Source organism: Pseudopodoces humilis, chromosome 5, assembly GCF_049639895.1.
Source record: "Pseudopodoces humilis isolate 2021_Gansu_Grassland_sample_001 chromosome 5, ASM4963989v1, whole genome shotgun sequence".
NCBI lineage: Eukaryota > Metazoa > Chordata > Aves > Passeriformes > Paridae > Pseudopodoces > Pseudopodoces humilis.
In genome coordinates this window covers 57,615,779-57,630,242 of record NC_142204.1, presented here as the reverse complement: position 1 = coordinate 57,630,242, position 14,464 = coordinate 57,615,779, and the positions used below count along the sequence as shown (strand labels likewise).

Below are 14,464 nucleotides of genomic sequence, written 5' to 3'. Positions count from 1 at the left end.
CCTCAATTTTCAAGATGATATAGTTTAATTTTATAATTATTATTTCCAAATTTTATTTTGATGAGGTTTTACATAGCATTGGTTCACACTCAAAACATTGATAATGTAATAGGAAATTTTTTTTTTTTTGGTTCTTAGTAGTGTAGAAAATATAATATTAATTTGATAATATGAGAAAACTTACTGTTGTCTTTTAAAGACCTTATCACAAAATTTTCTAAACTCTTATGTGAAATTTTGAAATACTAATTTCTAGGGGGAGTTTTATAAAGTGATGGAATCTGCTGACTTGAACCAGAACAGAAAGCTACAGATCTGAATACAAAACTGAGCTGTAAAAGTTTCATCTTATGAGTAGTTTTTCTTCCTATGGTAAAAACATCTAATTCAGTTCAATATAATACAAGATATTTTTATTTTTACAATGCTTATTAATTTCCTATATAAAAATTTATACTTCAAAATCTACTGCTAGTAGCAGAGGAGACTTAATAATGGAGATGAAACATATGTTCACACCAGTGTTGAGCTGGACAGTACAGTATTTCATACCAGATATAAGCTAATGGATAACACCAGAAATGGAAAACACATCAGTAAAGAATGAATTTAAATATGAGAAATGGAAACTGCCTCACCTCTGTCCCCGTTACAGATAATAGCAATGAATAGGTTTGGCATAGATTAAATGCAAGCATGTTTGTGATACAAAGAGAGACAGATGAAGCTGGCATTTGTAGTTAGAGGTAAATGTCATAAAAATACAGTTGAGGCATATGGTGATCAAAAGTATTTTATTTGTGTATTGAAAGGATGATCTATTTTTATTTTTTCTAGTCTGAACCAGAGGGTTTTTCTCACTTTCACTTGTACGTCTGTGCTGCCTTCCTTGTCAGGTGGAGGAAAGAGATCCTGGAGGAGAAGGATTTTCAAGTAAGTGAAGAGAATATTTTTCAAGCACAGGGTGGCATTTCTTAGATTTACCTTCCTAACATTACTTGGGGATGAATTTATATAAAATGAATTTATATAAAATAGGAGCAGCAAGACTGACGATACCTTACTGTTAGGCCTGAATTGATGGCCTATAAGCAGTAGAAGATGTTTTCTTTGTCCACACTGGAAAAAAAAAAAGCTGTTTTAACTGAGTCAGACTTTGAAAAGATGATTTCTGGAGATGCTGTTATCTTGGTATTTCACAGAGATTTTCTCAAAAGGTAACTGGATTTTTTTAATCTTAAATGCATCACTGAAGTATTTGTAATTTCTCATCTGTATAATATAACATTCTCTAACAAGGTCACGTTCATTCTTTCAAAAAAGCTGGACAAGCAGTCTTTTAAAATAAAGAGCCTGATTTTCATTAGGAGGTAAAAGGACTTCAGGCCCCTATGTTTCACAACCTTCCAGAAAAAAGCATGTCAGGAAGTTGTTTGTAAGAAGATTTGAATATGGTAGATTAGGAAATCATTTGCATACATCCATAGAAGTCCAGTCATTTTTGTGAACTGGTGACAGTTCACTTTCATAAAAATATTTATATTGAATTTTACCCTATGATACACACTGACTGCCTAAAAGGCTTTCAAGTCTTGTTTGAAGGCTGAATGTGAATAGCCTGTGCTGCAAAGCCCCCACCATTGCCTACCCCGGAGAAATGGCCCATTACCAGCTTATTTTCTCTCCAGCTGACTGAACTCTGTGGCCCTCTACAAATGAACCATTGTGCAAATTTGTGTATCATTTCAATCTATTTTATCTTCATGAAAGGATTTATTCAGAGCTGTCATTGCCTGTCTTTGAAATGAATAAATCCCTAAGGGTACAACATAACAGCTTTAATTTCTACTACCTGCTAACACTGTCAGATTTTCTCAATTTATGGTACTTTGTCAAAATCATCTCTAATGTTGGTATCCATACCTCTCGATTGCAATTGTTCACTGGTAATCCTCCCTATTAAGTTTTCCATGTGGATTTCCTGCACCATAGAGCATAATTTTCCTCTCTCTACCAAATCTATTTCAACTATGCTTCAAGTAAATAACACCATGGTATAATACTATGAAGACTGGTTTTGTTCTACTTGCACACATTCGGATTTGTTTACTTATTTAATAATTAAGGTATTTCTGTATGGTTTAATTTCTTTATAGGCCATGTAAACTGTAAACTAGAATATAACGTACAAAAATCAGGAATACATTGAAATGCATTTATCACACTGCTTTGGATTGCTTACAGCATAAATGCAATTGGTAATTTTGAGGATCTGTAGATCTGTGCTGGTTTTATCACTATCATATGTTATCACTAAAAGCCTTGGCCTTCTTTATTGTGTAACATGACCTTTTAAAATGGCTAAAGTAAAGTGTTATCAATTCTCTAAATGATACTTCTGTCCCACAGGCAAGAATAATATCCATTATTCTTCTGCTTTGTTAGTAATAGCTGTAGATCATTGCCTAGTCGTTGAACTAATAAGCACTTAAACTACATTGGAAAATTGGGAAGTTCAGTATATGCTGTTTGGAGTACTCTGATTGCATTGAATTCACATTATTGAGAAATCATAACTATAGTACATTTTGTACAGAAGTTTTTTGTTCCTTAAACTGTATCAAGAATCACATGCATTGAGTAATTTCTCTTGCACATAGAGTGTATTGTATCTGTTTTTCTGTGTATGAAAGCAATGAGGGAAGTCTCTCCTAACTGTCAGTCAGAGGGCCTTGTTCTTTTCTACGAGCTGTGAAAACTCCTGCTCTTCTTTCACATGTCTGTTTGACCTCTTTCAGTAGAAATACAGACCTCATAGGAATTTTAAGTTGGGATAATTTCCCAAGAACTTCCTGTGCGGCACTGTGCCAGAAGAGGCACTGAACAGATTTTGAGTGAAAGACCAATTTTGAAGGAATTGGTTATGCAACACTTTTATTCTTATTATTTGATGAAGTATACATCAGTAATGTTTCAGACAGGATGATGACAAAAAATAGTCTTTGCTCTTAAGATACTTGTTTTCAGTCTTTTAAATATATCTGCAACCAAGCAGTCGGTAAAAGCATTATATTTATTCTTCCTGATGAACAGATTCATTGACTTAGATACCAGATGTTCATCCCTCAATATTTCTTTATTACAGACACACAATGTGTGTGATTGTAGTTTTGGGAACTTTTTTTTGTGTATTGTCATGTAGCAGAGGAATAAACTTTGAAATTAAAGAAGTTAAGCTGGACTCATACTATAGAGTGATACAACCTGAAAATTGCTTGGTATTTGGTTTATATCTATAGAGTTATTTTTCATGTTTCAAACAGCATAATGAAATAATTTTTTCACTGTAAGATGAAAAGTCATTATGATAGTTGTCTTCTTTTGAATCAATTGAACAAGTTATTGCTCTCACTGCCATTTATTTGGTTAAGTACACAATATCAGATGGTTTTATTTTCCTAGGAGTTTAAAGCTGCTTACATTTTGTCCTATATATTCAGTTATCTTTCTAGTAAGGTATTATCCCATTTTGGAATTTGCTATTTAATACAATGAGTGTGATGCAATGCTATGTAATGAGGACAAAAATTATTACATTCAGCAATTTTCAAATTCCCTCGACTCACTTTTTGATAGCAGTGAAATTAAACTGACATGTTTTCAGGGTGATGTTTCAAGTATTTCATGCCCATGTATAATACAAAGATTAAGAGTGTGGAAAAGAGTGAGGTTGTTTTTTTTTTCTAGTTTTCATTAGGGCTTGTTATTCTCTCTTGGTTCTCACTTCTAGAGAGTCCTCTTGATCTAGATAGGGTGCCCCACAAATCCAGGTACAGAGAGGTAGTTGGGATATCTCTGTTACTCTATTCATAGTTCAGATTAGCAGTTTATGCTTCACATGTGGGGGAACAGGGAACACAATGGCTGGGCAGTAAATGGCAGAAATTTTAATCCTGCCTTAGATTTTCCCTTGTAACCAGTGTGATGTTTTATAGACTCAAACAGGTCATTCTTGGTTTCTGGCATTTCTGTTGATGATACGAATATTCTATGTTAATTTACTGGTTCCATACTAGTGTCAGACAAAAAAAAATAAAACAAAAAATAAAAAGCAGGAAGCATAATATAAATGAAATTATTTTTTTAATGTGATAAAGTATGCCTTTTGAATGCAAAATATGAAATTAATTTAGCTTCTACTATCTAGGCTTAAGTAATTAAATGTGTAAGTAATAAAACCTTCCTACTCATCAGCATGTCTCAGACTTTTACTTGCTGTTATTCATTTTCCTAACTACAGCCATAATTCCAAAATTCTCCTGAATTCTTGAGAGGTGTAGATAGCTGATGCTGTTAAGTGATAAAATATTCATGCATGATTTTGAACACATTTGGAATTAATAGAAAATATGGCTAGTGAGTTTACTGTTGGATTGTACAAGATATCTGAAAGATTTTTACAGATACAAGGCTTCAGGGACTAGATTCAACTGTTGAACTGAATATGAGCTAATGGTAATTATAATTAATTTATTAATAGTTGAATTCATACTGGCTTATCTGCTAACTTTTTCCCTTAAGGAAGTTATCATTTTGTTGACACAGCTGAGCTACAAAAATATATTCAGTAGTTGTAGTAAGGAATCTGTCTTGAAGATCTTTTCTTATTCATAATTTTAAGATATAGGCTTTTCTGTCTGTCTAAAAGACATTTTCACCCATGCTATCACAAACTCACATCTTTATTACTGCTTTGTCCTTTTCTTTGTCTTTGACAAATGCATTTTTGCTGCAATTATATTCACCCAGACTTCAAAGAAGCTGTAAAGACAATTTTTCAGTCCATCATTTTTTCTTGTTTCTTGCTCTGCATCTCCCTTAGCTCCTTTTCTTTTAGAGCACCAAGGAAAGCTTAGACACTTCCTCTTTTGAGGCCTTTAATGGACTAATACTGACACCTTCCATGGCATCTCAGATGATGATGCTGGTCTATCAGCCCGTGATGACAGCTTCATCACCCAGTGGAACTCGCGAGAAAGCTGCGGTGCTATCTCCCACTTTGCCACCTCACTTAAATGGAACACCTAATGCAGATATTCAGCTACTTTGCTCTAAGTTACGTTAAGTTCTGGTTTTTTGCTATGCCCAGAATAGATTTGGCAGGTTAGCTTGAGTCTGTTAGTAGCACTTACAGTCACATTGATGAGTTTTGTGTTGCTTCTTTTTACTTTCCTGTGAATTTATTGTCTCTTGCTTTATACTTGAGCCATAAAATATTCAGGATAGTGACTGTGCTTTATTCTTATTTATATAATGTTTTAAATAATTATTATTTAATTATTTCATATATAGGAAGTAAGTTTTATTGACTTGTTTACCAAAATGAATGCATGCACAATTGTATGTCTTATTAAAATTTAGATAAATGCTGAATAACAAGACGCTTAGAAGACAAATTCATTTCATTTCATTTCATTTCTGCTGTCTATATAAGTAACGAGCTTTAGTTTAAAAAGTTTGGTATTAATATCTTTCCTGCAAGTGACCTACTATAGAAACATGTCAGATATCAGAGATATAATTTCATACTGTCTTTCTACACTCAACCAAAGTAATATTAAAGAATAAAAAGATTTCATTCATCTTTTTGTGATCTTTACAGAGTTCAAATTTTACTTTTTCTGCCTGAAGTATAGGAGTGCTTACTTCATATTATATGAGGTGTAACTAATAAATCTATTTTAACTTAGCTTCATGGTATATGCTGTGCTAAAAAATAAGTTTCCATTGCTCCTGCAGTAAAAATAAATGTTTTTCAATTAAAGAAAAAATTAAAAATTTATGTTTCTGAAAGGATTAGTTTTTTGAACAGTGGAATGCCTGTCCTCCTTTTCTCTAAGCTCTATGATTAGATGATTTTGTGGTTGTGCACCCTGTGCCCTCTTTCTTCTGTGTATGGAAGCTAATAGGGTCTTTTCTGTGGATGTACCAAAACCTGTAAAGAATTAAGAACTGTGAAAATGGAAGTCTTTCTAACTGTAAAGAGCCTGACTACTGACACTGCTGTGATTTTATTCCCTGCTGAGAGCACTTTTGGAAGATGTTCCAAATATTGTCGTGTGTTTCAAGAAACTGGAAGCTCTGCTGTTTTAGACTTTGAAAGTCATAGCTGGCAACCTAACGTGAGATCACTTCTTAATCTCTGAGTACTGGTAGCAGACAGCTGGGATTCAACACTCTTGAATCATTTATGTTCAGAAGAGCCAATTTGCAATAATAAAATTGCTGACTTTATTTTTGCATGCAGGGCTTAATGAACAGAGAATTATGTGAGTGGTAGTAGTTTAACTGCTCTGTTATCAATCCTACTCAACTTTGTCAAAAGCTTTTGCATATTTTGATTGTCATGAATATTTTGACTTGGTCTCCATATGTGAACATATTGTAAATTAAACACAACGGTGCAAAGATGTTTTAACATACAGTCTTAGAAGTACAGGTTTTATCCCATAGATATTATTATTGAAAATTTTTAATATTGCACTGAAACGTAACAGATAGACTGTAGGTCATCCTTCTTTTAATACTGGTGCTTGTCCAGTACTAGGAGGAGAGCTTGCCCTCTGTCTGGAAAGCTACTGGCAGATTCTGACCAGCTGATATGGTACTCTAAACATGGCTTAAGAAGCATGGAAAAGGAAATAAGAATTGTAACACTACCCTTATACATCTCTTTCTGTATGGCTTTCAGTTTTCTTTAGATTATATTGTAGGCCTATTTTTCTTATGTTAAAAATAATAATTAATATACTTTCAGTAATACAGATCAATTTTTATATATGAATTCTGAAATATGCCCATTTCTCTTGCCCTCCTTCCATCTAGCTCTCTCCCAGAAGTCCTCCTTCCTCCTCAAGATGTTTGGAACAGTGGCACATAGCAAAATTACTAGCTATAGTACAATGATTTTGAATTACAAGTAACTTAGATATATGTATTTGCTAGTGAAACTCAGAAGTTATTCTGTGATGTGATATAGTCTAATATTATCAGATAAATCACAGCTGTGAGACTAAGCCCAACTCTCTCCAAAGCACTTGAGGAGGAGCAGTAGTCCTTGAACACCTAATCAGCCATAATCACCTAATCAGAGCACCTGCAGACATGACTTATATTGGGAAGTCTGTCCAGGGGTTTCTGGGGCTTTTTTTGTACTGAAATAGGTTGTTCAAAAACTGAAAGAAATTTTCAAAATCCCTGCTGAAGGAGACTAGTTCCACAGGGCCAATATACTGTATCTGTAGAAATTTTGTTTGGAATGCAAAATGAAAAGTGGAAAACTGAAACCTTGCTGATAAGAAACAGGACAAGGATCTTCAGTTTTTGATATTGATATAAGTAGAATAAATATTTAAAATTTTTAAAAGATCTTAATATTTTGTAAATATTTTAATATTAATCTTTGTTATGAGTATTGAGATTTTTCATTTTTACCCTCACCTGTTTTAAGTGTAATTCCAAGGCACGTGGCTTTTACAAATTAATTTATTTCTCAGGAGTTTAACAAATCTGAAAATCAAGGTACTGGGAGATAGTAACAAGTGCCTTCTTCCCTAGCACACCAGCTGAGAGTGTCTGAAAGGGAATGAGTTACTTCACGGTAAAAGCCGCAGTGGCTCTTTCTAGAGGAAATGTGTAAGATGTAAGAGGACAGAGAATTGTTTTGAGGTGATGGCCAGCTATTTTTTCTTGAAAGTAGAAAGGGAGCATTCTTGAAGAGCAAAGGTCTTAAGAACTTATGTCTCTCACCAGAACAATTTGGAGGTGTATTTTGACTCATTACACACAAGTGTCAGTTTGTAATACTTTCACATTTGCTTACTATTTGAAAAAAAAATACCAAAATAGATAAAGTAATTTATAGTCCTGAATAGTCTGTATTTTCTTCCATAAATGTTCCTGCCATTTGAAAAATTGCATTTCACCAGTTTTTTTTCTATAGTTAGTTTCAAATTAAGTTGCTATTTGAATAGCTTACTTTTCAGATAGTCAGGGGATGTGTTTCAATTTTAGATGATGCATCAAATTAAAAAGTTCAAATGTAAGCACTGAAAGTGCAGATTTGTGCTTGGATTTTATGCGTGACATACTGCAATTTATTGATTTCTAGCCCTTCTTTCATACAGAACAAAATCTTTAACAACAGATGTAGTGTATTTGACAGCTGAGTTCATTATACCACATATTAGTATGACAGAGTTCTTACTCTCGTATTTCTCCATGTTCTGCAAAAAAACCCTAAGCAACTATATGACAAAGTGAGCAGTTATTTCTGTTTTCTAAATCAATTATGTGTGATATTAGCTAATGTCTTCCTTATTTTTCAAATACTAATCTTTTAAGTAACAGAGATGTTAACCCAGCTGCATAGTTCAGTACAAATATTATGTGAAGATATGATTCATGTTTCAGAGACTACTTAGATTGAAAATGTGTTACATTATGTACTTTGGCTTAAGGTTTAGTGAAATAAAGTGAGTCCTGTAACTCAGGTCTAAATTAGAAATAAAGTCACTTTAAATTACATTTGTAGTCAATGGAAAGACATGTATGAATTAGTCACTTCTGATCTGATCCTATCCTTTGCAAATATTTATTTCACTGTATTATTTATGAAGGAATATGGCATTGACAGAAATTAGAATTCATCTACATTTAATGGTCTAAATAATAAATACTCTGTGAAGACTTCCATGAGGATGTGAATGTCTCTTTACTAGCCTAAATAATGTTTCCTGTACTGAATGTTACCAGAGATGTTGCCACTAAAGAGGGATGGAAGTGCTGAAGCATCCAGGAGCAAATCCAGGGGAGGCTGCTCAATAGAGGGAAAGAGATATTGAACATAATTCCTCTAAAACTTGCTGTTGTGTGGAGAAAAACTGTAGGATGTAGTGTTTATACAATTCATATTGCTTGGAAGATCCCTTTATATTTGGAATGCTTTCATAGGCAGGTATCTGTTTCTTTAGCACACGTTCCTTCTTTGACAGAGTTACATGACTCTTCAGAGACACCTGAGCTGTGGACATGATTCTCTGAGCCTGAGAGAGTTTCAGCCTGTCAGGGGCTCATCTGTTCCCAGGGGAAAAGTTCCTGGGAACAGTTTTCTCTCAAGGATTGTTTTGTTGTAATTAGATTATATTTCTCAAAACAATACTGAACAGATGTTCTTGGTGTGTTTTCTCTGGTCCCACCAATGGGACCAAAGGGGGTGTTGGTTTATTGTCCAGTCATGTAACCTGGACTGAAACACCTTATAAAAAGGCTTGAGAAAACCCCACAATAAAGGCTTTAGCCTGACGAAGCAGCTGGTGTGTGTGTCTGATTATCTGGGGAACCCTCAATACATCATGTCCTTCAGTGACACCTGAGCCCTTGCCTTTATGTGCACCCCTATTCTTATTATTTGAATTTAAGGAATTCAGTGTTACAGATTTGAATACAATTTGGGCTTTTTTTGTGGGAAACACACCCTTGTGATTATAATAGGAAAATGACTTTAACTCTTGTTTAGTAATGGATCTTATCTTTTACTGTCACTGAGTGAGCTTTAAAATTAATTTTTATTTTCCGTTATAGTTATTCTGTAAAATTATACTATGTGTTCTGTATATTCTTGCCAATAATTGTTATAATGTATTTTATTTGATTGGATTTAAACCTTTCCCATTTTGTAAAGTGACTAATTAGCTGAGCAACATAAAAAAGAGTATTACCAACATATCACTTTGTCCCTGTCTGCCACTTTCTTCAGAATGAGAGTTTCTTGAAGAAGGAAATATAAAGGATTAAAACAAATTGAGGACGTGGAGATTTTCCTGGATATGGAACTTCAGAGATCATTGCAATAACAATGGCATAGTAATAATTTCTGTCTTGAACTCTGGGTACCATAAAAGCTCTAGAATCTCAGCTCTTTAATCTTTTGAAGCTGACTACATAGTTTCTGCAAAGTTCTGCCGTTTACCAAAATCTTTATTTCATTTTGCTCCCTGAAAATTGCATATTTTGAATGTGATTAGATTAATCCCATTAACCTTATAATGTAATTGGTCAGCTGTTCCTGTTTTCCACAGGAATTAATACTCAATTTTTTAATGGAGATTGCTTAGTGAAATTTGTGCTAGATTAAGTGTTTTTTTTTCTTTATTGTTTTTGTTAATGCTGTTTTTAATTGCAGGGAAATGTTTAATATGGCTTTATGTCCCTTATGCAATTGTTTTTCTTGAAGGTTGTCCTTGCAGAATTAACTCCCACCTAATAAATAGGCCCAGATATAGTAACAAAAATGAATAGCAAATTCAACATTTAGAGTGAATGAGACTGGAAGGACCAAATGTAGCATAATCATTGCTATTTTAAAGGAGGTGTCTTTGTGAACAGTGTTATAGAAACCAGTGTTTGGATCCAAATATTCTGATGGGGTCATAAAGCATTCATGCATAAAATATTTAATGATGGATAACAACTTTTTCCTGAGCTGAAGAGCAGTACTTGGAGTTTCACACTTGCTTGCCTGCATTAACATACATGAAGAAAAAAAAAATCAGGTGAAATTAATTCTAGTGATTAAAAACTATTGCCTGTTTCAGATATCATCACACAGAACCCTATTTCAGTGATTATACAAATATATAGCCATGTTTTGCCAAATGAAAGATTGAGCCATTAATTTCATAAGAACAGTTTAGGTGCATTGAGACTTCAACATTAGTTTTTATTTTTCTTTGATCCAAAGAGTCCTTATTTAGCTATGTGTGTTCTCCATATCTTCAGGAATACTGTGGGTTGGATTTTTCTGCTGTGGATTTTACTGTGCAAGTACTTGAACATGGCAAGATCAGAAAATGATTTTACAGTGCTGTTTATAATGTGGATTGTATATTTTATTGTTGGTTGGGTTTTTTTTTATACAGACCTGTAATTAGTTTTATATGTACCCATATATATATATGTACACATATGGTTTTTATGTTTCTTCACATTATCAGAATATTGCACAGGGTAAAAATAGATTTTTTAGAGAAATAGCCAAAAAACAAACAAACCCAAACAAACTAGCCAAAACCCTAGTACCATTTTTTTTCTGTGATTCAGGAGAACCACAGTTTTGTTATAGTTAACTACAGAAGACAGAGGTTGAAAAGCTGTAGCAAATCTATACTGTTCAGAAAGACACATATCACTAATGCTGCTAATGTGCATAGAACACAATGAATTCAAATTTATGAAATTGTAATATTATCCTAGAATTTATAAATCTGTAGGTTAAAATGAAGATGGTAGGAAACTTTTTTTCTCCTCCAACTCTTTAAAAGACAATTACATATGAAGAGGGGAAATACCTGTTTAGGGACAGAGGACTCTTGACAGTCTCTAACAGATCTGTTCTTTTTTCAGTAAATTTACATAAATAACTTTTGCTAAATCTTTATGGTATTGGCACAATTTTCCATCACTTTTAGGTTAAGTAGTTGTGATTACATCTAAAAATCACATTGTGCATGTCATAATTGGAACAGGATTCTATTTTGCTTATTCTAGAAAAAAGAATACGATTAAAAGTATTCATACAGATTGCAACAGGTGATGAATATTGCTGGTCTAATAACCCTTTGGAAAGGATGCAAGAATACAGATTGATTTTTGTTCTCTTATCCATAAAGTAGTTTCTTGATAACCCTTTAGGTCTTTGGATGGCTTTAAGTGAACCAGAATAATAATTTGATTTTGGCTTCAGTTGAGTTATTTGACAAATTGAATTCACCATTTTTAGTAAATGCTGCTGTTGAAGAGTTAAATTGATCACAGAGGAAAAAAAAAGGTATAGTACTTTGAATATTTTGAGTAGGCTGTCATGGATCCAGAGGCACGCTGCTGCTACATAAATACAATCATACCTCTTTTCAAAGCATATTCACTTGGGTACACTGAGAATCAATAGAATATAAGTTCAGTAAATAGGCTTCAAAACAAAAAATGTTTTGCAAATATGCAGAGCAATTCAAATATAATTTGCAGAGCATTTTACCAATATGCAAAGGTTTTGGTCTTTCTGTTTTATAGTTAAGACTTACACATATTGTTTTTAATACTGCATAAAATCCTGACAGAAAATCGTATGGAAACACTGAGCTGAGGTTTTTGCATCCATATTCTGGTGTTTTTTAAAAGTGTTGTTTCATTCTGGACGTGCTGTTCTTAGCCGATCTTACGTACCAAAACCAGAGAAGGCCTTCTACCAACAGAAGATAAAATTACTGCCAGAAATGTTCAGTCTGGCAAAAAAACCTCAATGGTACTGAATCTCCTTTTATGTTAAAAAAAACAAGCAAGTAACAAAAGGAGCCCCAACAAGCCCAGCCAAAACAGTTCAAACCAGAAGAGGCTCTCAAACCAGTCTCTGCTATCTGGTAAAAAGCCCACAATTGTGCTTTTTAATGGGTTCATTTATATACATTCCAGCTATGATTTGTGCATTGGAACAGTACATAATGTGTAACTTTCCATGATGTTTGAATTTTCACCTGACAGAACAGTACACTTCTGGGCACTGGAGGGGATTTTTGATTCTTCTAAATTACATTGGATGTTCTTGTCAGTCCAGATTTCATTTTTGCTACATTACAGTCATGCTGTATCTTGAATGGTTTCATCATAATTACTTCTTTCTCAGAGGAAACATTGAGTTTGTCTTAATTGCAGAATTATCATATTTTAACTTCAGTAAAGTTGCCTGTCTTAACAATCTGAGACTCAGGATAAAAATATCTGCATAATAGTGGATATTTGCTGTAGAAAAGCAATGCCAGACTGTGAAGTGTGTCAACAAATTATACTGAAGCTAATTCAGCTAAAATTGCTGAGGTGAAGATCAACAGCATTGAGAAAGTTGACCGAAACAAATGCTGGAAAGATAAAATTGGAAGCATTTTGGTTTAGCATTTATTTTATATCATGTCCATTTCTACAGTCTTAATGGGGAGAGAATTAGAAACAGAATAAATATAGATTTTACTTACAAAAAGATGAAAATATCTAAAAATATTTAAAGTAATTAAATGAATATCACAAAATTGAAAAAATATTCCAGTTTATTTCAGAGCAACCAAAGTCCTGGTATTCATCAAAAGAAACTCAGTACCCAAAATTATACTCCAGTGGAATGATTGAACTTATTGAAGATTTGATCAAAGAAATTAGAAATTAAAAGGTGAATTTTTGATTGGAGGTTGCAGGTGATTGGTAGACAGTATTTCTAAATCTGGCTTTTCAGATAAAATCTTGTCAGTAAGCCAGGGGGTTTTCTTGCTGTTTGTGTTCCCAGAAATTTTGTTCAAGTATTTGGTTGTAGTTGGCAAATAGAAATGCTGAAGATGCACTGTAAGAAACCCTAGAAATTCCAAACCACAGTATTTCTGAAGATACAAAGAACACACACAGCTAAAAAAGGGCTCTGTGGATCAAAGAAAAATAAAAACTCATGTTAAAGTCTCAATGTAAATAAGCTGTTCTCATGTAAAATGTTCCATTTGGCAAAACATGGCTGTATGTTGTATAATCATTGAAACAGGGTTCTGTGTGACGACATCTGAAACTGGTAATTGTTCTTAATCACTAGAATTAATTTCACCTGATATTTAGACTATATATTTTAATGCACTCAAGCAACTGTTGTTTCCTCTTGACTTGTAGTTCATCATCTGCTCTGGTTCTGACCATAAGGAAATCTCCCATCATAAAGTAGTGTGATAACAGCATAAATATAATGTAGTAACAGCATGAGTCAGCAGTGGACTGTTGTGGCTTTCCAAATCCATACTGCAACTTTGCTATCTCAACACAGTGTTAGAAAATAAATGAGGTAGCTTTAGGCTTGGAATGGTTCCAGTCACCATAAGTAGTCTGACTTTGTGCTTTACTGGGGCTGCAAGGATGTTATTTCATGCTTCAGTCCTATTTCAGTGTTGCTGGGTGTGTTATCATTTCCCTTGTGGCAACATGATCACTCACCAGTAAGCAATAGACTCTAGGTGATGAATGTGGAAAATGTGGAACTGCAATGAAATAATTTGTCATTTTATTACCTTTATTTATATTGACTTTTCAGAAGGAAATTAAAATTATTTTTGATATTTTTAGCTATTTGGATAGTTTTGGATATTTATTTTTGCCTTCATGTAGGTTTTGAATACTCAGTCAATTTTGTTAATATATCTACATGGGTATCAGAACTCCTCCTATTGATAGGCTTGTTCACTTTACCAATACGCTATCCAAAGCTTTCCTAATTTTCAGGAAGGCTGTAAATAAGGAAACTCCAACATATCAGAGGATAATGCTGTAATGAGATTGGTTTTCAAATGACCAGAGTGTGCCCAGCTAACAATAGTAATGAGTT

General features: G+C 33.5%; 1 protein-coding gene across 1 annotated transcript in view; it reads left to right on the top strand.

The window, feature by feature from the left end:
- The window catches only part of TBC1D22A (TBC1 domain family member 22A), a 145,761-nt gene that overhangs the window by 112,653 nt on the left and 18,644 nt on the right, over positions 1–14,464 (top strand). The window contains exon 12 of the mRNA XM_005519202.3: positions 838–933. Coding sequence (XP_005519259.2) covers positions 838–933 — 96 coding nt within the window. The remainder of the gene's footprint in view (positions 1–837; positions 934–14,464) is intronic.